The sequence below is a fragment of the Oncorhynchus kisutch genome, unplaced genomic scaffold (assembly GCF_002021735.2).
Source record: "Oncorhynchus kisutch isolate 150728-3 unplaced genomic scaffold, Okis_V2 scaffold761, whole genome shotgun sequence".
NCBI classification, from domain to species: Eukaryota; Metazoa; Chordata; class Actinopteri; order Salmoniformes; family Salmonidae; genus Oncorhynchus; species Oncorhynchus kisutch.
The window spans coordinates 46,078-69,401 of record NW_022262706.1 but is presented as its reverse complement, the minus strand read 5'-3'; the positions used below and the strand labels follow the sequence as shown (position 1 = coordinate 69,401).

At 44.4% G+C, this 23,324-nt stretch overlaps 2 protein-coding genes across 7 annotated transcripts in view; one reads left to right on the top strand and one right to left on the bottom strand.

Moving 5' to 3' along the window:
• The first annotated feature begins 2,271 nt into the window (after positions 1 to 2,271).
• Positions 2,272 to 23,324, top strand: part of LOC116361884 (polysialoglycoprotein-like) — a 35,737-nt gene continuing 14,684 nt past the window's right edge. Inside the window, exons 1-4 of the mRNA XM_031816211.1 lie at positions 2,272 to 2,404; positions 2,579 to 2,644; positions 2,797 to 2,880; positions 3,016 to 3,433. Of these exons, the coding sequence (XP_031672071.1) occupies positions 2,305 to 2,404; positions 2,579 to 2,644; positions 2,797 to 2,880; positions 3,016 to 3,433 (668 nt within the window). The 5' untranslated portion in view covers positions 2,272 to 2,304. The remainder of the gene's footprint in view (positions 2,405 to 2,578; positions 2,645 to 2,796; positions 2,881 to 3,015; positions 3,434 to 23,324) is intronic.
• LOC116352914 (uncharacterized) overlaps positions 22,627 to 23,324 on the bottom strand; it is a 45,409-nt gene continuing 44,711 nt past the window's right edge. For all 6 annotated transcript variants that reach the window (XM_031816204.1, XM_031816205.1, XM_031816203.1 and 3 more), the window contains 2 exons: positions 23,010 to 23,097; positions 22,627 to 22,867 (listed from right to left, as the gene is read on the bottom strand). In XM_031816204.1, the coding sequence (XP_031672064.1) occupies positions 22,692 to 22,867; positions 23,010 to 23,097 (264 nt within the window). In that variant the 3' untranslated portion in view covers positions 22,627 to 22,691. The remainder of the gene's footprint in view (positions 22,868 to 23,009; positions 23,098 to 23,324) is intronic.

The window sequence follows — 23,324 nt, the reverse complement described above, 5'->3', positions numbered from 1 at the left end:
TAAACATCGGAGGTTCCTGCCAAGCGTGGGATTGAGAAACAAACACTCTACTTCTCCTCTGAGGTTGATAACACAAATGGCAAAATAAGGAAATCATCCTCATCATCACTGTGTAGAATATGCATGTATTTTACACTAATCAGGAATAGATCGGAATATGGTGTGTGAGTCTGTCTGGACAGTCAACTTCCTGTGGAAAATCTACACCATGCTTGCATCCCAGATAGCACCCTATTCCCTATGTAGTGAACTACTTTTGATCAGGGCCTATAAGGATCTGATCAAACGTAGTGTACTAAATAGGGAATAGGGTGCCATTTGTCATATGGAGACCACTACAGGAGCAGGTAGGCTTTACTCACAGCGAGGTGTAGAGGGCTGATGGGAGCTCTGACATCAGATTCGTTCAGGATGTCTGTCCCTGAGGTTTCAATTAGTCGAGGAAAGAGAAGAACGGCCAGTTCAGACTTGGAAAAAGAACATCAAGAGTGACGATGCGTCCACGACAAACATGCAGCCACACCTTAAAACCTACTGTTGGGTTCTGAGAATATGAAATCTATGAATTCATGTCACTGAGGGAGAGAGCTTAATGTATAACGTTTACATTATGTCAGGATATGTTTTTGTTAGCCATCAGGCATCCTATGGGTGGGATCCTCTGGGATGAGAAGAGACACAGTCTGGTACCAATCACCATGTCAGCCTTGAGTTGGGGAGGAGTGAGCACTTTGGGGTAGCGGTCAGGTCAGATGAAGTGAGGAAGAACAGATATCACTAAGGTTCTGTCTAGCAACAGAGATGCATTGACTGTTTAGATGTGTAGGAGGAGACTCAGCATAGGAGAGAGGATTAAATATCAGTGCTTGTGTGAATATGTTTTTTGTCTAATGCAGCTGTCTTGACCCTCTGGGAAGAATAAACTTGGTTCAAGCATTCATAGTGTCCGTCGAGTTTTTACTCTGAGAATTAGAACCTAACAGTTGGCACTGCGAGCAGGGTTCACCGCGATTTGCAGTCGAACTAGAGATTCCGAATCAGTGAAACAGAAACAAGGTAGGCACAGTTCCTACACCCGTTATCACTAATTCTGGCATCTTGGGGAGATGAGAGTCGTAGGCTGAACCAATTATAGGGTACGAACCTAGAAAGCCTGAGCTTATTCAGTAGTCCCATTGTATTACGACCGGTCGAGTCCCGGAATAGGTTGAGTCCCAGAAGGTAAGCCCGAGCAGGCAGGTACCTGCAAAGGGTAAGTCCTAGGGGGTAAGACCCGGGTGGGGTTGGTTACCTGCTATACCTGTAACGAGAGGGTGAAAGTCTCAGCCGCAGTGGCCATGCGGCAGTAGAGTGGGTGTGGATGGATAAAGTGACATGCTTGTGTACTAGGATAAAATGTTGCCATTCAGGGTTAGAAGAAAAGCAATAAGATACTCGAACGCTGTTGGATTTGGGTGTATTAGCAGTAGCAATAAAGAGAGGTTGGTTTTATGCCCTGTTGGGGTGGGGAACCATGACAGATTATGTGGAAATAGGAAGACAAGTGTGAATCATTTTGGTAATGTGTGTTATCAACAACAGTGATATTTGAACAGATTGGAGATGACTATCCATAACAATAAAATCCTTCATACAGTGAGGTTAGGTTACCATGCTTGTCCTGCCCCACAGCTGTAGACACAGCCTTCTCCAGGTCCTCAGACACTAGCTGGAGATCCATTACAGGATGTCTGTCACCTCACTGAGCCCCTATTGCAGGTTAGGGGTCACATCCACTTGAATGTCCTTCATATGACGAACCTCCTACAGAGCAAATGAGGAAAACATGATATATTAGGATTTATGTTAGTAGCAATAGAATATGGGAATTTTATCTCAACGCTACCTACAGCTATCATATTTATTTATGTATGTGATCTATGTAAATAAATAAATATATCACAGCTGTAAAACTGTGAAGGACTATAGGTGGAGGCCTACCCATTTCCCAGGAGCATTGTAAAACGTGGATTTGGGTACAGTGTTTATTTCCCCCTAATATCTTTGAAGATTACACCTAAAATAATTAGGCCTACTTCTTTCTACTGCTGATCTGAGACCATTAGGGTTAATCATTACAGATATAAATGCAATATATGGAGTAGAAAAGATTGCCTGCCCACCAACTTGATAAGAATCAACATGTGTTCTACATGGTCTATTTCTATCTGAACGTAACAACTCAATCAAGCTTGTTAATTGATCGTTAAGCCATGTTTGTCAGGTAAACGGTCATTAGTGGCCTATATAAGCCTCATACAGGCCATGGGAAGACATTACCTGTTGATAACACAGACTATTTTCATGATCATGGGAGGTGTGAGAGAATTGCTGCTCGTTGTGATGACTGTGGGGGTTGTCAAAGGTTGGTTCACTAATGTTTAAGGGATTTGTTTGGTAAATATGCTTAACTTTATAAGTTGGGTATTAATATTTGACTGTCTGTATCTTCCGCGTTGGTCATCTTTTATTCTTCACTGCTATTAATATATGTAGCTATTTTGTGTGAACTCAACTTCTGTCAACACTTTCTCCTCAGTTTCTTGTTACCCTGTTGGAAAGTCCCAGAAGCAAGATCAAGTCTCTCTGCAGAGGAGACTTGGAGGTAAGTGTTTCTTTCCACAACCCTTCTAGCTATGTTCTTTGTCACTGTCTATGGTGCTGCTGTGTTTGACACTCATTCAACAGCATAGAGTAACTCAGTCTAAATAATGTTGTCAAACCTTTTGCTTGTGTACCTAAACCTAAATTTTTCAGAGCTGTCATCAAATGACGTCTCCATTGTGCATGCCCTGGCCTTGCTCCGATCCATAGGGTCTGACGCGAAACAAACCAGAGAAGGTACGGCCTGAAACATATACTTTGAAAACTGTTGGCTTCATGTTGCTCAAAATTCGATTAGCAATTTGGCCTAGACCGTGTAGAACAGATGTGTTGCTGTAGAATACCCAACTGTTCCTTTTGTTTTTTCTCAAGAGTATTTAGAGACCAATGAAGTAGAATCCCAAGCTTCTCCAAACCATGGTAGTTCTCCGGCAAATGATGCCCTGTCCTCTGACGACGCCACCTCTGAAGCTGCCACCGGCCCGTCCTCTGACGACGCCACCTCTGAAGCTGCCACCGGCCCGTCCTCTGACGACGCCACCTCTGCAGCTGCCACCGGCCCGTCCTCTGACGACGCCACCTCTGCAGCTGCCACCGGCCCGTCCTCTGACGACGCCACCTCTGCAGCTGCCACCGGCCCGTCCTCTGACGACGCCACCTCTGCAGCTGCCACCGGCCCGTCCGGCGACGACGCCGCCGCTGCGACCGGCCCGTCCTCTGACGACGCCACCTCTGCAGCTGCCACCGGCCCGTCCTCTGACGACGCCACCTCTGACCCTGCCACCGGCCCGTCCTCTGACGACGCCATGGATATCTGACCTGGGACATGCAATAGTTAACGGGTACTCTAGTCCAGTGTGTAACTGCATTTGCTTGTTTTGGCTCAAATAAATATTAACTGTACCATTTGATTTAAGCTACATTTGCTCAGTGTTGGTCCATTTATGCTAGTAGCATCACATGATACCTCAAACAGCATTTTGATGCTATTTCCGGTCACAACTTGCAGACTTACGTGTTGCTGTGTGTTTTGTTGCCTACTTTGCTACATGACAACTTTACGGTTTTTACTTTTTAATTACCGTTTATATTTTTGTTTTTTTCCCCTAATGTCAGGGTTGCGTCAATTCGAATCTGGTATCAGGAAAAATATTAAAATGAGGCACCGATTTATGCTATATTTTTTATTAGCTAGGCAATAAGTGGTAAATGCAATTTTCGTATATACGGGTTCTCTGTCCCACCTCGCAGGGCAAAACAGAACTGACTTCCTGACAAAGATACTTAATATACTCTGACAGAAGTAGTTCCTGCTTCTGAGCCGGCCTGTCAGAGTAGAGACTAGGCTGGGTGAGTCTAAACCACGCCCAATCGTTGATTGTTGGCGCAGAGGCTGGTCCCAGCCCTCTAAGCGCTTCAGCGGTCAGTCGTTGTAGCTGTGTAGATATGCAGTTATCAGGCACCTGGCTCCTGTTATCTAACAAGACTGTTCTCGCAACACTACGTTCTGAATGTGCCCCCCCCCCCAACTCATTGCACAGTTCCTGTCTTCATGTTATTCTGTATTTGTCTATCATGAGGCCCATGGCCCTGAAACGGTTAACAATGTTTCAATTCAGCTATGTTGCATAACACATACATCCTCACAAGCCAACAGCAGATACTATTAAATCACATATGGTAACGGGCTATAGTGCATAACACAGAATCCTCATACTCCGGACGCTTTATCTGGACATGGTTCGTCAGGACCTCCAACAGCCAAAGCTAAGTAGTAACATTAACATGATGCCTTCTAATTGCAGTTGCTGTACTCATACAGGAGAACTATCACCTTATGGTGAGGATAGCTGTGCTACAAGCCCAGCTTCAGACGCAATCGTTAGGCAAGGGTAATTTCAGTGTAGGTAAGGATGAAACAGCGTCTGTGCCACCAGTAAGTACAGATAGTAGCGTTAGTATAAATCCCCTCGCACGGTCCCCGCAGCCGGACAACTTTCTCACGGTTTCTAGGGGGGAAATGCTGTAGGAATGCTCAACCGGTTTTCCCCATTAAGCAACGAGTCGGAGTCAGAGGCCGAGCCTTCTCTTGTCTCTACTCCTCCCGTTATGGGGAGTGATGAGCTCTACAGCAGAGTCTCACAACTCAATCGCTGGTTGAAAACTGGTTTCTGCCCCTCCCAAAAGAGAGAATTTGTAGATAATTGGCCCTCTTTCTGGGACTCACCCACAAACAGGACCAAGCCTGACCTGCGGAGGAGTGACGGACTCCATCCTAGCTGGAGGGGTGCTCTCATATCTACCAACATAGACAGGGCTCTAACTCCTCTAGCTCCACTTTGAAATAGGGTGCAGGCCAGGCAGCAGGCTGTTAGCCAGTCTGCCACTAGCACAGTCAGTGTAGTCAGCTCAGCTATCTCCATTGAGACCGTGTCTGTGCCTCGACCTAGGTTGGGCAAAACTAAACATGGCGGTGTTCGCCTTAGCAAATCTCACTAGGATAAAGACCTCCTTCAAATGCCAGAGGCCTTGGGTTTTGAAAACTCTGTGAAAGGCTGGTTCCCCCACTTCTTCACATCTGAGGAGAATCTACATTATGTCAGATCATATCCCAGCCCAGAAATGTACGGGTGTGATCAAATGTCTCCCAAAGAGCGTGAGAGATTCATGACGTGGTACGAGACAGTAAGACATGGCACCTTTGATTTCCATAAAGAGATGCAATCATACTGTGACAATGATGTGGTTATACTTCGTGAAGGATGCCTCAGATTCAGAGAAGAGGTAATCAAAGATGCAGGCATTGACCCCTGGAGTTGTACAACTTTTGCATCGGCATGCATGAAAACCTATCGTACACACTAGCTGCCTACATCCTCTATAGCAATCCCCTCGCCTGACAACTACCGACGCCAATTCAAGTCATACTCTGGTGGGTCCATTCAATGGTTGGTGTATATGGCCCAGGATAAAGACATTTTTATTCAACATGCTTTGAATCGGGGGGAGAAGGCGTTTGACTCTTACCATGTAGATGGATACACCCAGATTGACGGGGTTGAGACCGTGTATGAGTACAACAGTTGTTTCTTCCACGGTTGTAAATCTTGCTTTGTGCCCCAGGCCATGTGTGTCCTAACCCAAAAGACTTTTGGGGAAATGTACCAAGAGTTTAAAGACAAATTGGATCCTTTACAGGCTACTTACGGGCTAAAAGTGGAGGTTTTGTGGGAGCACGAATGGGCCGCCCTCAAAGTCTGATCCTCATGTTCAAGCCTTCCTTTCCAGCTATGACACTGGGTGCCACGCCTTGCTGTATCAAGGGGTTCGGAAGAAGGTAAGAGACGTAGGCTCTAGCATTGTGCGCTATAAACGTGAAGTTTCTGTACTGGAGCAGTGCACAATTGGATCCCTCTGCCGACCACTTTTCACCCTTGAAAGTCATGGTAGATACAAAAATAGGTAAATGAACCCCCGATTGCTGATTTGTCTCAAAATCATAGGACACATTTCTCTGAATGTTCATCTTCAGCCAAGGGCTGAATATAACACTCGTGTGGCACTTCTTGAACCACTTCAGCGTCTCTGCTTTTCAAAGGCCCTTTACAGATTGGACAATGTATGATTCCACACACATGCGGTTTAGGGTGATCTATTTTAAGGTTGTAATTGCAAAGACATTTTGGGCATTTCTTGTTAATGTCACAACTGCTTACAGATTTACATGCCTTGGGGTGCCATGTTTCAATTTTGTGTTTTTCGTAACAGTAGGTCGAACGACATGTGCGGTGGCAATCCTCACAGGGTGTCAAGTTTAAGGGTTGCATTGGGCAATCTGCATCCTGACATACTGAACAGTTATAACGGCACGAGTGCCCCCCCCTTTCGGGTGTAGCCGGTATGGCAGGATGGACACACATATGGTGCCCCTATGAACGCCGTGATGTTGGTAACAGCGTAGTAATGTTCGTTTTGCACTTAAAAGTACAGAATCTGAGAATGCGGTTGGGGGTTGTTTTGGAACCTCAAGAGAGCTGCATTAGCTCTACTGTGGTACAAAACCACAATCTTGATATTCAGAAGGTTTTCAAATTTGACTATGTCAGAGAAAGCCACAGCATCCTGTATACCGAGACCCACTGGCCGTTTGGAGCTCTCTAGCCTTTTGCAATGCCATCAGATCAGTACATCCAGGGTTAAGTAAATGCGCTAGGCCTATTGCAAAACATAGCTTATTACCTGGATTACCTTTTATTGCTTATGATTTCTGACTGCATTAGGCTATCAAGCTTCCTTCTCTGCCCACCACCACCCTGGGGTTGACGTATTATTTGCACTACAAGCTCGAGGGTCCGATCTGCTATGATGGCTAAATTTGACTGAACAAGGCGTTCTAGCAGTGCGATAAATTGTTCAAGATCTGCTTCGCCGTTGGGTAAAATAAGAGATACTGTGTTATGCAGGCTATCTCCACAAATTTCCAACTGTAAGACATCACGTAGGTTCGCCATAATCTCTTGCCGTGTCTAACAGATCGTTCAGAGTGTCCAATATCGTTCTGTCCCTAACTAGCGAAAGTACGGAATGAGTTTACAGGGCCATGGTGGCATTTCTTCGGGAGATATCATGTATGCAACACCCTGTATATTTGGTTTAGAGAACAAAGGCGGTGAATTCAAACAACAGGAGGGGATGTCGAGACATTCTGTCTACAACCGGGGTGGGGGACACCGGGCGCTGATTAGAGATATCAATGTTTAACCCCGGGGTGTCGGCAGATATCTGGACATGCCGTATGCATGATAGTGCAAACATTGGTTTCAAACGATTCTCTACAGATACAACGGGGCTACATGGTTGGGCCCTGTTGAACACACACACACACACACACACAGCCCTTTTTGTTTTTGAAACGCACACACACTCCTGCTGCTCCGTCACACGCACACTCACGCACGCACCCTGATTTTCCGTGTCTTTTTCCTTCGCGACAGAGCGGGGTGATGATGTAAAATACATTTTCCCAACGTTAAAGGGTGAGATACTGTTTTAAAACCATTTATTTATTTCCAAAATATATAGTACAACCTTTTTTAAGACATGTTAGAATTAATTACCAAATTTGACTAATATTTAAACATGCATCACGAGTGTTTTATGTAAAAACCTTGGAGGCCTGCAGTTGTACATTATTACAAACTTTATAACATACCATTGTAGGAAAGCCTATAAAATAATCCATGTTTTTTTCAGACATGACATTTCTCTGCGACAGACCCTGGCGTGAGAGAAAAGACAGCTTCCCCTTTCGTTAAAGTGTGAGATACATTTTCAAAACCAATGATTTCATTCAGAATATTTAGTACATACATTTTAACACACGTTATAATTCAACATTTGTACTATTTGTTACAGATAAAGGGGCCGGTTAGACCTGACCATTATCCGTTTCCAATTCATCATTGCATAGTCGCTTGCCCGCTCCATCGAAGCTCGGGACGTTTTCACTCCAGGGAAAGATCCTCATTTGGCCTTGTGGGTCCTGGGTATGTCTCAACCATAACCTCGGCCATCGCCGTAATTGTTCACGATTTTCGAAAAGACTCCAGCTTATTCATCAGTGTTCGGAAAATATAGTAATCACACCATTTAAAACTGAACACTGGTATAAAGAAGTTTACATCCTTGCATGCTTTGGAAAATACATATGAACTGACAGTTTTCGTCGCATTTGCACTATCGAATTGTTCACATGCTAAAATTGTCACTCTGGAGTCAGGGGTATACGCCATTGAAGCGATTCTTAGGGCCATCAGATCACTTTGTCCGCAGACCAGTTCTTCCAACGCATATCTGGGTGGACTTGAAGCACTCAGGGCCTGTTCAATTTGACACAGCGCGAGTCTTATCTTAAGCCATTCTCTCATCCTTAGCGCTGGAGAAAAACTCTCGGGTTCTGCCCGATAAAGGGGTTTTGGGCCACTGTCTGTGAATATCTTAACCGTAGATTCCTCAGGTTGGAATATGTAAGACATATGTCCCTCACTCGTACCCAAAACTACTTTAAAACATTCTGGAGCCTCACGCATAAACATCCTCCAGGCTTTTGTCATTGGGTTCATGACATGAGCTGCAGAGCATCCCGAGAATTGGCCTAGGAGACATATTCTTATGTTTAATATTCTGGGCTTTATTTAAAAAATCTTGTTTACTGTTCTGGGGTCGCATGCCTTGTTCTGGACTTGTATTTATAATGCGTCTGCCACAGCCAATACCCCGGACATTCCTGCTTCATCAGATAACAACCATAAGGGCAATACAACTGGGGGTGGGGGGCCATACACGTTCAAACACTGAACCCCCCCAGTTCAACCAGGTCCCTAGACATCAATCAGCATGACTACTTCAAAGGATGCAATATAGATATAAAATAACATACCCTCTAACACGTGACCACAGGAACAGGATGGCCTGGCCGGAGGCCCATATTTGGACATGTACACGTCATCATGGACACAGGGTCATCAATCAAAATTTTGACCCGTGCCGTCTACTTTATTCCCTCTGTTAGAGTAGGGGTGTTAACCCTGGTGTCCTGGCTAAATTCCTATTCTGGCCCTCATACCATCACGGTCACCTAATCATCCCAAGCTTACTATTGGCTCATTCACCCCCCTCCCCTGTAACTATTCCCCAGGTCATTGCTGTAGATGAGAATGTGTTCTCAGTCAACTTACCTGTTTAAATCAAATAAAACACATGCTTCTAAATAACACTTTCTGTTTGAACGGGAAGCCCGGTAATTTGTCGCAATTTCCTCACGAAGGAAAATGTGTAGATTCTCTGGAAAAGATATGTCCCTACATGACCAATGCCTACCCTCCTCCCCCAGCCATTGGGATGAACTTTGCGGGACCCCCACCCGAGTACTCCTACCAGGTACGGACAAGACATGGAGACAACTGTTCCTTGAATGTTTTGTACTTGTCTCATTAAAAATGGTTTCATACTAAAGACTAGGTCAGAATACATTTGGACTCCCTCGCTCTTTGTCTTTCCCTCTCAAATCAACTCTTCACCGTGAAATGCTTGCTTACGAGCCCACCCCAACGATGCAGAGTACAAAACTATAGAATATATACACTGCTCAAAAAAATAAAGGGAACACTTAAACAACACAATGTAACTCCAAGTCAATCACACTTCTGTGAAATCAAACTGTCCACTGAGGAAGCAACACTGATTGACAATACATTTCACATGCTGTTGTGCAAATGGAATAGACAACAGGTGGAAATTATAGGCAATTAGCAAGACACCCCCAATAAAGGAGTGGTTCTGCAGGTGGTGACCACAGACCACTTCTCAGTTCCTATGCTTCCTGGCTGATATTTTGGTCACTTTTGAATGCTGGCGGTGCTTTCACTCTAGTGGTAGCATGAGACGGAGTCTACAACCCACACAAGTGGCTCAGGTAGTGCAGCTCATCCAGAATGGCACATCAATGCGAGCTGTGGCAAGAAGGTTTGCTGTGTCTGTCAGTGTAGTGTCCAGAGCATGGAGGCGCTACCAGGAGACAGGCCAGTACATCAGGAGACATGTAGGAGGCCATAGGAGGGCAACAACCCATCAGCAGGACTGCTACCTCCGCCTTTGTGCAAGGAGGAGCAGGAGGAGCACTGCCAGAGCCCTGCAAAATGACCTCCAGCAGGCCATAAATGTGCATGTGTCTGCTCAAACGATCAGAAACAGACTCCATGAGGGTGGTATAAGGGCCCGACGTCCACAAGTGGGGGTTGTGCTTACAGCCCAACACCGTGCAGGACGTTTGGCATTTGCCAGAGAACACCAAGATTGGCATATTCGCCACTGGCGCCCTGTGCTCTTCACAGATGAAAGCAGGTTCACACTGAGCACATCTGACAGACGTGACAGAGTCTGGAGACGCCTTGGAGAACGTTCTGCTGCCTGCAACATCCTCCAGCATGACCGGTTTGGCGGTGGGTCAGTCATGGTGTGGGGTGGCATTTCTTTGGGGGGCCGCACAGTCCTCCATGTGCTCGCCAGAGGTAGCCTGACTGCCATTAGGTACCGAGATGAGATCCTCAGACCCCTTGTGAGACCGTATGCTGGTGCGGTTGGCCCTGGGTTCCTCCTAATGCAAGACAATGCTAGACCTCATGTGGCTGGAGTGTGTCAGCAGTTCCTGCAAGAGGAAGGCATTGATGCTATGGACTGGCCCGCCCGTTCCCCAGACCTGAATCAAATTGAGCACATCTGGGACATCATGTCTCGCTCCATCCACCAACGCCTCGTTGCACCACAGACTGTCCAGGAGTTGGCGGATGCTTTAGTCCAGGTCTGGGAGGAGATCCCTCAGGAGACCATCCGCCACCTCATCAGGAGCATGCCCAGGCGTTGTAGTGAGGTCATAGAGGCACGTGGAGGCCACACACACTACTGAGCCTCATTTTGACTTGTTTTAAGGACATTACAACCTGTAGTGTGTGTGGATCAGCCTGTAGTGTGGTTTTCCACTTTAATTTTGAGTGTGACTCCAAATCCAGACTTCCATGGGTTGATAAATTTGATTTCCATTGATAATTTTTGTGTGATTTTGTTGTCAGCACATTCAACTATGTAAAGAAAAAAGTATTTAATAAGAATATTTCATTAATTTAGATCTAGGATGTGTTATTTTAGTGTTCCCTTTATTTTTTTAAGCAGTGTATATATACAGTACCAAAAGTTTGAACACACCTACTCATTCAAAGGTTTTTCTTTATTTGGACTATTTTCCACATTGTAAAATAATAGTGAAGAACTCAAAACTATGAAATAACACATATGGAATCATGTAGTAACCAAAAAAGTGTTAAACATATCAAAATCTATTTTATATTTATATAGCGTCTTCAATGTAGCCACCCTTTGCCTTGTTGACAGCTTTGCACACTCTTGGCATTCTCTCAACCAGCTTCACCTGGATTGCTTTTCCAAAAGGACAGATTTCCACCTGGTCTAATGTCCATTGCTCGTGTTTCTTGGCCCAAGCAAGTCTTCTTATTATTGGTGTCCTTTAGTAGTGGTTTCTTTGCAGCAATGAAGCCCTGATTCACGTAGTCTCCTCTGAACAGTTGATGTTGAGATGTGTCTGTTACTTGAACTTTACAGCAGAGGTAACTCTGGGTCTTCCTTTCCTGTGGCGGTCCTCATGAGAGACATAGCGCTTGATGGATTTTGCGACTGCACTTGAAGAAACATTCAAAGTTCTTGAGATTTTCCAGATTGACTGAACTAAATGTCTTAAAATAATAATAGACTTTTGTTTCTCTTTGGTTATTTGAGCTGTTCTTGCCATAATATGGACTTGGTATTTTCCCAGGAGGGCTATCTTCTGTATACCACCCCTACCTTGTCACAAAACAAGTGATTGGCTCAAACGCACTAAGAAGGAAATACATTCCAAAAATGAACTTTGAACAAGGCACACCTGTTAATTGAAATGCGTTCCAGGTGAGTACCTCATGAAGCTGGTTGAGAGAATGCCAATAGTGTGCAAAACTGTCATCAAGGCAAAGGGTGGCTACTTTGAAGAATCTCAAATATAAAATATATTTTGATTTGTTTAACACTTGTTTTGATTACTACAGGATTCCTTATGTGTTATTTCATACTTTGATGTTCTACAATGTAGAAAATTTTAAAATAAAGAAACCGTGGAATGAGTAGGTGTGTCCAAACTTTTGACTGGTACTGTATATATTGTAACACGAGGAATAAAATACCTAAGAATAAAGCTATATACAAGGAGTACCACTTCCAGATCAGTGTGCAGAGGTACGAGGTATTTGAGGTAGATATGTACAAGAAGGCAGGGTGACTAGGCATCAGGATAGATGATAATAATACTAATAATAATAATAGCAAAATAAAGTGTGTGTTTGTTCGTGAGTGTGTGTGTGTATGTGTGTGTGTGGGTTGTGTCGGTTTGTGTGTGTGGTACAGTATGTATAGTATGTGAATCTGTGGGGGTTTTGTGTGGGAGTGTAAATGTAGAGTTTATGAGTGTGCATATGGTTTGTATACAGTCTAGTGACTGTGCGTAGGGTCAGTGCAAAACCCTTTAACTTTTGAGGACGCGAGTGCCCATGCCAAATTTTTCAGCCTCCTGGCGCGCCCACTTCACGACTGTGCGGGTGTGTGTGGACCATGTTAGGTCCTTAGTGATGTGGACGCCAAGGAACAGCTCTGTTGATGTGGATTGGGATGTGCTCTCCCCTCTTGCTCCTATAGTCCACGGTCATCTCCTTGGTCTTACTGACATTAAGGGAGAGGTTGTCCTGGCACCACAATGCCAAGTCTCTGACCTCTCATCGCCTTCGTGTCGTCAGCAAACTTGATGATGGTGTTGGAGTTGTGTGTGGCCACATAATCATGGGTGAACAGGGAGTACCGAAGGAGACTAAGCACGCACACCTGAGGGCCTCCCGTGTTGAAGGTCAGTGTGGCAGAGGTGTTCTTGCCTATCCTCTCCACCTGGGGTTGGCCCGTCAGAAAGTCCAGCATCCAGTTGCAGAAGGAGGTCTTCAGTCCCGAGGTCCCGAGCTTGGAGGGGACTATGGTGTTGAACGCTGGGCTGTCGTCTATGAACAGCATTCTCACATAGTTATTTCCCCTCTCAATTGAGATTGCTTCATCTGTGGATCTGTTGGGGAGCTATGCAAATTGGAGTGGGTACAGGGTGTCTGGGATGATTGTGTTGATGTGGTCATGACCAGTCTTTCAAAGCACTTCATAATTACAGATGTGAGTGCTACAGACAGGTTACCTTGGAGTTCTTGGGAACACGGACAATGGTAGTCAGCTTGAAACATGTCGGGATTACAGACTGTCTTGTGAGGATCCAAATAGGTCAGACCAGGTTTGCAATGAATGACTTCAACCAGATCCCCTCTCACCCGCAGAGGGGGAGGAGGGACCTGGTGGGGGTTAAAAACTCACGCCATTTTGGAATGTGCTTTGTTTCAAGAATACTTTTTCCAGACGAAACTCTAACACGTTCAAAAGCAACTACTGGAACAGTATATCTAACATGAAACGTGGGGAACGGTCAGAGGTGATCTAAAGAACACTAATGTTGTTTTGTTTGTTATGTAATGATGTCATAATAAATGTTATAAAGGAAATACTGTAACATGGAAAGTACACCCATTACATATATGAAGTGTCCCTCCAATGTGTTTTGCATGAAATGGAGAAGAACAACAGTAGAAGACTTGTTCGACGATGACTGTTTTAAGAATGATGATATGGGAGGGACTTCCGCCAATGGCGAAGCTCTAACAAGACGCGTCTGCGTAGTGTCCTTGAACTTTCGAACAGTTTTAAGGCATTTTGACATGGTTTAACTGTTCGTTAATAGTGAGTTGGAAGTTACAATAAATGTTTTATCGCCAAAGCAAAATATGTCCAATATTTCAAAGCCTCAGACGACGCATGGGAAAATGCCCTTCTCTGACAGCCCTTCATCGGCCTTGGCGGATGCTAGCTCGGAAGAAGCACCAGCATGGTTCAGAATGGAGATGGACATGGGTATAACAAAAATCCAAGAGACACTTTCTGAACGCCTCGGAAAAATTGATGTACTGGTCGATAAACTCCACGAAGACCAGATAGTCACAAAGGGACGAGTGACAAAGTTTGAAAAAAACCATGCTGACCACCAGGCTGCCATCCTGGACGTCCGCGAGGAAGCGGACCAAAAAAATACAAGAAGTTGGAAGACGCCATCGCTAAACTCGAGGAGAAATTTGATTATTAGGAACATTTCCAGAGGCACTCGAATTTGAGACTTCAAGGTTTCCCAGGGGTCGTGGAGAGAAGAGACGCAATCTCCTTTCTACAGGATTCCCAAAATTCTGGATCTACCCCCTCCCGCGCACCCACTGGAGATTGAGAGGGCCTATCGCACCCTACGGAGGCGGCTGCCTGGCCAGGTTGCACCCAGGGCATTTGTCATAAAATGTCTACGGTACCAGGACACTGTTCGCATCCTCTCTGCTGCCCGAGCAAGTACGGAGATGCCAGAATCATGATCTTTCCGGATTTTTCTCCAACACTAAACAAGAGGAAGATGACTTTCTCCCCACTAAAGAGACTCCTGCGTCAGGCTGGCTTGGCATACGGCCTGCCAGCCTGAGCACACATTGGTGCTCAGGACTTCCGGCGCCGACAGAGATGGCCGCCTCGCTTCGCGTTCCTAGGAAACTATGCAGTTTTTTGTTTTTGTTTTTTTACGTGTTATTTCTTACATTAGTACCCCAGGTCATCAAGAACTACTGAATATAAGATCAGCGTCAACTCACCATCAGTACGACCAAGAATATGTTTTTCGCGACGCGGATCCTGTGTTCTGCCTTACAAACAGGACAAGGGAGTGGATTCCATGCAGCGACCCAAAAAAATGACTCAGAAAAAGAGGGAAACGAGGTGTTCTTCTGGTCAGACTCCGGAGACGGGCACACCGTGCACCACTCCCTAGCATTCTTCTTGCCAATGTCCAGTCTCTTGACAACAAGGTTGATGAAATCCGAGCAAGGGTAGCATTCCAGAGGGACATCAGAGACTGCAACGTTCTTTGCTTCACGGAAACATGGCTCACGGGAGAGACGCTATCCGAGGCGGTGCAGCCAACGGGTTTCTCCACGCATCGCGCCGACAGAAACAAACATCTTTCTGGTAAGAAGAGGGGCGGGGGCGTATGCCTGATGGCTAACGTGACATGGTGTGATGAAAGAAACATACAGGAACTCAAATCCTTCTGTTCACCTGATTTAGAATTCCTCACAAACAAATGTAGACCGCATTATCTACCAAGAGAATTCTCTTCGATTATAATCACAGCCGTATATATCCCCCCTCAAGCAGACACATCCGATGGCTCTGAACGAACTTTATTTAACTCTCTGCAAACTGGAAACGATTTATCCGGAGGCTGCATTCATTGTAGCTGGGGATTTTAACAAGGCTAATCAGAAAACAAGACTCCCTAAATTTTATCAGCATATCGATTGCGCAACCAGGGGTGGAAAGACCTTGGATCATTGTTACTCTAACTTCCGCGACGCATATAAGGCCCTGCCCCGCCCCCCTTTCTGAAAAGCTGACCACGACTCCATTTTGTTGATCCCTGCCTACAGACAGAAACTAAAACAAGAGGCTCCCATGCTGAGGTCTGTCCAACGCTGGTCCGACCAAGCTGACTCCACACTCCAAGACCGCTTCCATCACGTGGACTGGGACATGGTTCGTATTGCGTCAGATAACAATATTGACGAATACGCTGATACGGTGTGCGAGTTCATTAGAACGTGCGTTGAAGATGTCGTTCCCATAGCAATGATTAAAACATTCCCTAACCAGAAACCGTGGATTGATGGCAGCATTCGTGTGGAACTGAAAGCGCAAACCACTGCTTTTAATCAGGGCAAGGTTTCTGGTAACATGACCGAATACAAACAGTGCAGCTATCAAACAAGCTAAGCGTCAGTACAGAGACAAAGTAGAATCTCAATTCAACGGCTCAGACACGAGGCATGTGGCAGGGTCTACAGTCAATCACGGACTACAGGAAGAAATCCAGCCCAGTCACGGACCAGGATGTCTTGCTCCCAGGCAGACTAAATAACTTTTTTGCCCGCTTTGAGGACAATACAGTGCCACTGACACGGCCTGCAACGAAAACATGCGGTCTCTCCTTCACTGCAGCAGAGGTGAGTAAGACATTTAAACGTGTTAACCCTCGCAAGGCTGCAGGCCCAGACGGCATCCCCAGCCGCGCCCTCAGAGCATGCGCAGACCAGCTGGCCGGTGTGTTTACGGATATATTCAATCAATCCCTATACCAGTCTGCTGTTCCCACATGCTTCAAGAGGGCCACCATTGTTCCTGTTCCCAAGAAAGCTAAGGTAACTGAGCTAAACGACTACCGCCCCGTAGCACTCACATCCGTCATCATGAAGTGCTTTGAGAGACTAGTCAAGGACCATATCACCTCCACCCTACCTGACACCCTAGACCCACTCCAATTTGCTTACCGCCCAAATAGGTCCACAGACGATACAATCTCAACCACACTGCACACTGCCCTAATCCATCTGGACAAGAGGAATACCTATGTGAGAATGCTGTTCATCGACTACAGCTCGGCATTCAACACCATAGTACCCTCCAAGCTCGTCATCAAGCTCGAGACCCTGGGTCTCGACCCCGCCCTGTGCAACTGGGTACTGGACTTCCTGACGGGCCGCCCCCAGGTGGTGAGGGTAGGCAACAACATCTCCTCCCCGCTGATCCTCAACACTGGGGCCCCACAAGGGTGCGTTCTGAGCCCTCTCCTGTACTCTCTGTTCACCCACGACTGCGTGGCCACGCACGCCTCCAACTCAATCATCAAGTTTGCGGATGACACAACAGTGGTAGGCTTGATTACCAACAACGACGAGACGGCCTACAGGGAGGAGGTGAGGGCCCTCGGAGTGTGGTGTCAGGAAAATAACCTCACACTCAACGTCAACAAAACTAAGGAGATGATTGTGGACTTCAGGAAACAGCAGAGGGAACACCCCCCTATCCACATCGATGGAACAGTAGTGGAGAGGGTAGCAAGTTTTAAGTTCCTCGGCATACACATCACAGACAAACTGAATTGGTCCACTCACACAGACAGCATCGTGAAGAAGGCGCAGCAGCGCCTCTTCAACCTCAGGAGGCTGAAGAAATTCGGCTTGTCACCAAAAGCACTCACAAACTTCTACAGATGCACAATCGAGAGCATCCTGCCGGGCTGTATCACCGCCTGGTACGGCAACTGCTCCGCCCTCAACCGTAAGGCTCTCCAGAGGGTAGTGAGGTCTGCACAACGCATCACCGGGGGCAAACTACCTGCCCTCCAGGACACCTACACCACCCGATGTTACAGGAAGGCCATAAAGATCATCAAGGACATCAACCACCCGAGCCACTGCCTGTTCACCCCGCTATCATCCAGAAGGCGAGGTCAGTACAGGTGCATCAAAGCTGGGACCGAGAGACTGAAAAACAGCTTCTATCTCAAGGCCATCAGACTGTTAAACAGCCACCACTAACATTGAGTGGCTGCTGCCAACACACTGACAATGACACTGACTCAACTCCAGCCACTTTAATAATGGGAATTGATGGGAGATGATGTAAATATATCACTAGCCACTTTAAACAATGCTACCTTATATAATGTTACTTACCCTACATTATTCATCTCATATGCATACATATATACTGTACTCTATATCATCGACTGCATCCTTATGTAATACATGTATCACTAGCCACTTTAACTATGCCACTTTGTTTACATACTCATCTCATATGTATATACTGTACTCGATATCATCTATTGTATCTTGCCTATGCTGCTCTGTACCATCACTCATTCATATATCCTTATGTACATATTCTTTATCCCCTTACACTGTGTATAAGACAGTAGTTTTGGAATTGTTAGTTAGATTACTTGTTGGTTATTACTGCATTGTCGGAACTAGAAGCACAAGCATTTCGCTACATTCGCATTAACATCTGCTAACCATGTGTATGTGACAAATAAAATTTGATTTGATTTGATTTGAGCACACATTTGACTCTGTGAAGATGGCTGAAACATACATGAGGAAAGAACTTCCTAACTTGTTCATGTCTACTACACCCCAGGGAACTGTCTTTTGAACTTGGATACAGTGGATAGTGAACTGTTAGCACATAAGGAAACACCGAAATTACTCATATGATCGACTGGCTGGCTGGCTAGCATGATAATGACTGGCGAGGTGAAGTTGGATCATAGCTAATATGGCTGAGCAATTTAACCAGCTCGCTAAGTTTACAAGGGTGTAAACTAGCTATAGCTCCTATACATCCTCACTATGCCAGGTAGTTACATTTTTGCTGTATACTTTTATTTTACGCAGAAAGGTCCAGTCGGGTTTGGTTAAATAGTTATGTGGCTTTTGACTGGGTTTCCAGCCTAACTATGTTGTTTATATTACTTCAGGGAATTTGAGCTATTATTACGTTTGCTGGCCTGTTTATTGTTAGAGATGTATGCTGGCATTATTGATACAGAGACAGGGATAAGCTACTCATTGGCTGGCCGCAGAATTGCCAGCTAGCTGATATGTATACACATACACAAGTGTAAAGCTGTGTGTGTGTATATATATATAATATTTTGGGGGAGGGTGAAATCAGGATGGTTGGTGATTGTTTAACTACTTGTCCCTATTTTATATTTGAGAGATGATAGTTATCGTCTGGTAAAGGTCTTCATTTATACATCATAGTTTGATGTCTTTAATCCTGACCTGCTGGGGTGCGTTTGTGGTCATCGCTTTTGTCGCCGAGCGGCACAGGTTTCAGGGCGCTTTGGGGAATGCCGATTGGTTGACATTTGGGTGTGCGTGGGGGTAGGCTCGGTTGGTGACGATGAATGCACCAAAGTTTATTTTATCTAAAAAAAGTTTTAAAAATTGAGACATGCTCAAGTGGGGCTAATTAGTCCAGTCAATATTGTTTTAATCAAATTGTATTTTGTTACTTGACTAACAATATTTTCATGCTACAAGGAACAGTCAATGTACTTCTAATTCCATATACATTTGATTTAGAATGAACCTAATTTGAGTGATGCTATGCGTAGCAAGTACATCTAGCTTAAAGACTAGCGTCTAAGGATATGGGTTCTTTAACTCCCTCAGTTGGGGAGGGGGTTGGGTGGGTTTGTGGTAGGGTCAGGGCTTTGGCTCACGAGATGTTTACTACTTTATACTTTCATCATTTCATTTTGTACATGTGGTATTTACTCAAAGCTATTTTGTTTCTTTCCTTTTCACTATTTCTTATTTTCTTTAAAGATGTTGGCACCTAATAACTATACATTTATGACACTTAACATTACTAACATTACTAAATGCCCAGTCACTTAACATTAGGGGTATTAAATGCCCAGTCACTTAACATTAGGGGTACTAAATGCCCAGTCACTTAACATTAGGGGTATTAAATGCCCAGTCACTTAACATCAGGGGTACTAAATGCCCAGTCACTTAACATTAGGGGTATTAAATGCCCAGTCACTTAACATTAGGGGTATTAAATGCCCAGTCACTTAACATTAGGGGTACTAAATGCCCAGTCACCTAACCTTAGGGGAATTAAATGCCCAGTCACTTAACATTAGGGGTACTAAATGCCCAGTCACTTAACATTAGGGGTACTAAATGCCCAGTCACTTAACATTCGGGGTACTAAATGTCCAGTCACTTAACATTAGGGGTACTAAATGCCCAGTCACTTAACATTAGGGGTATTAAATGCCCAGTCACTTAACATTAGGGGTACTAAATGCCCAGTCACTTAACATTAGGGGTACTAAATGCCCAGTCACTTAACATTCGGGGTACTAAATGTCCAGTCACTTAACATTAGGGGTACTAAATGCCCAGTCACTTAACATTAGGGGTATTAAATGCCCAGTCACTTAACATTAGGGGTACTAAATGCCCAGTCACTTAACATTAGGGGTACTAAATGCCCAGTCACTTAACATTAGGGGTACTAAATGCCCAGTCAAGCGCAAACGCATTCTGAATGATCTAAAGCAGCATAAGTTTGATATAGCTCTTCTTCAGGAGACACATCTGACTGACTCTGAGCATGATAAACTGAAGAGAGAGTGGGTGGGTCAAGTGTACTATTCATCTTTCACCTCTCGGGCAAAATGGGTGGCCATACTCATTAATAAGCATTGTCCCTTTCAGATACAATCTCAGATTAAAGCTTTGTCTTTAAGGTTTGTGATCATTCAAGGTTTCATTAACAATGAGCCCATTACCATCGTGAATGTGTATGAGCCTAACCATGATGATCCTACATTTTACCAAGACATCTTTTTGAAGTTAACGTGCCCATCATCAGAGATTTTAATGGCAGTGGATTTTAACTTGGTACTGGACCCTTCCAGTGATAGATCTTCCTCTAATAGTATCAGCCTCACACAGGCAGCTAAAATGTTAAAAGCAGAAATGAAACACTTTGGGACTTATGGAGATTTCACAACCAAAAGGTTAAAGAATACTCATTTTACTCCCCTGTCCATGACAGTTACTCTAGAATTGATTTATTTCTTATTCCTGCAGCCAATGGAAGCTTAACTACTGGGTGTAAGTACTTACCAAGATGTATATCAGATCATTCTGCCCTGCTGGCTTCAGTGCCAGTCAGTAGAGCACAGCCACCCTCAAGAAGATGGAGGTTTGGAACATACTTACTAAATAATCCCACATTTGTAACATTTCTGAACACTCATATAGACATATATTTCTAGCACCAATAACAACTCTGCCTCCCCCCTAATTTTATGGGAAGCTCTCCTTGCATATCATATCTTTTAGTTCAGGTGCTCGTAAGATGTATACGGCTCAAGTAAATTTGTTGGAGAATGAAATCAGAGATCTGGAAAATGAACATAGTGTAACATTTTACGACTCAACTCTACAAACATTTGACTCATTGGACTCATTGGAATATAACACCCTGACGACCCATAAAGGGGAAAATGCTCTTAGGAGAACAAAACAAAACTACTACGAACATGGAGATAAAGCTCCAGTTGCTTGCTTGGCAGATAAGACGAGAGGATTCTAGTAGAGTTATTAGCTCTATTAAGATACCCAATAACACAGTTGTTCACAGTCCTGAGGAAATTAAATCTAGTCTTCAGGGAGTTTTATGAAACATTGTACAAGTCTGAAGGGGATGTCCCTGCCACAATGCATGAGTTTGTGAACAAACAAAAAATAATTACAATTTTGCAGATTAACACTGGAGTGATGAATGATCAGATGGTCATGTACAAGTAGAGATATTGGTGTGCAAAAGAGCAGAAAAGTAAATAAATAAAAACAGTATGGGGATGAGGTAGGTGAAAAAGGGTGGGCTATTTACCAATAGACCATGCAATTCTACTACACTTTATATGACTATAGAGATTAGCAGAATCTTTTTCAATATGACTTTCAAGTGGCACTGACCCAGGGATAAAGAAAGTGAGTATGCACACTCACCGGGGATATAGCCAGATGCCAAAAATACTGTTCGCTCAATTAAGTTCAGAATTTTGATAACTAAAAGACAGATTAGTCTTTTCATTGTCTTCTCTTTGAAGCAATAGCCAATTGCTTTCCAAACTATGTTAGCCTGAGATGGCGTTGTCTTTCGTGAGATGCACTGTCAGGCTCATGTAAGAAGTCATATTTACACTTGACCACGTCTGTGGTCAGTGCAAAAAAATGGACGTCCTTTAGCTGTCCGAACCTCCCCCTTCACCTTGAAAAAAAAGTTTGGTAAACCCTGCTTTAACTGGCTAAAACTATTTTAAACCGGTCTTATTTTGAGACAAACCAAGTCTGCTCCAGCCTATAAGAACGAGGAGGAATGTCATAAACTAAGTAGAACCAGATCATGAACTATAGTACTGTAAAGTGACAGATACTGAACAAGGTGCCTACGGCTGATGGAGGAGGCATCTGTTCTTAAATTGCTAGAGCACAGAAAGGATGTGTCCAAAACACATCCTACCTTTCCCAATGATAAGTAAAGGCCGTTTGGCCTACCTTTCCCAATGATGAGTAAACTTGAGTGTATGCATTATAGATATGGGCTTCATAGAAAGTGTTACAAAGTGTTCTCTGTTCATCTTATACATCCAGGTTTGGCCGGGGTAGGCCGTCATTGTAAATAATAATTTGTTCTTAACTGACTTGCCTAGTTAAATGAAGGTTAAATAAAATAAAAAATATGAAGTGCTTCACTATAAATATGTTTGACGATGTGGTTTGAAGTACCATTATCTTGCACAAACAGTAAGACGACTATAGACAGAAATCAATGCAGTAATGTTTTATTAAATAAAGGCTCTGATTAAAATAGTAATAAAATCCGGCATTTGGCTAATTCTTCTTCCCAAAAGCTTTTCTGAATGGTTTGGAGACGGCTCTGGAGATAGCTCGTAACACCCTGACTATGAGAGGGCGTTTACGGGACTGGGACTCCTGGGGAGCAGGGGCCAGTGTGGTTGTCAGGGCCTCCTTGGGTGGGGAAGTGGATAGAACCTCACACTCAGCATCTGTGATAAGAATATTTCATAATCAGAAAATGAATGTGTGTATCTGTCTGCCTGTCTGTCCGCCTGTATCTGTAGTCACCGTTTTAACAAGCTGGCCATAGGGTGATACATCAATATGACATAATCAATGCTTATCACTTACCCTGTGAAATACGAGTCTCTCTGAGACGTTTGGTAGGCAGAGAATCCTGTTCAGGGTGGCTCTTCGGTTCCCCTTTTGTCTTGAATAGCTGTTGACAAAACACATCAGGACAACTGAGCCTGTGTAAAATATACAGTGCCTTGCGAAAGTATTCGGCCCCCTTGAACTTTGCGACCTTTTGCCACATTTCAGGCTTCAAACAAAAATATATAAAACTGTATTTTTTTGTGAAGAATCAACAACAAGTGGGACACAATCATGAAGTGGAACGACATTTATTGGATATTTCAAACTTTTTTAACAAATCAAAAACTG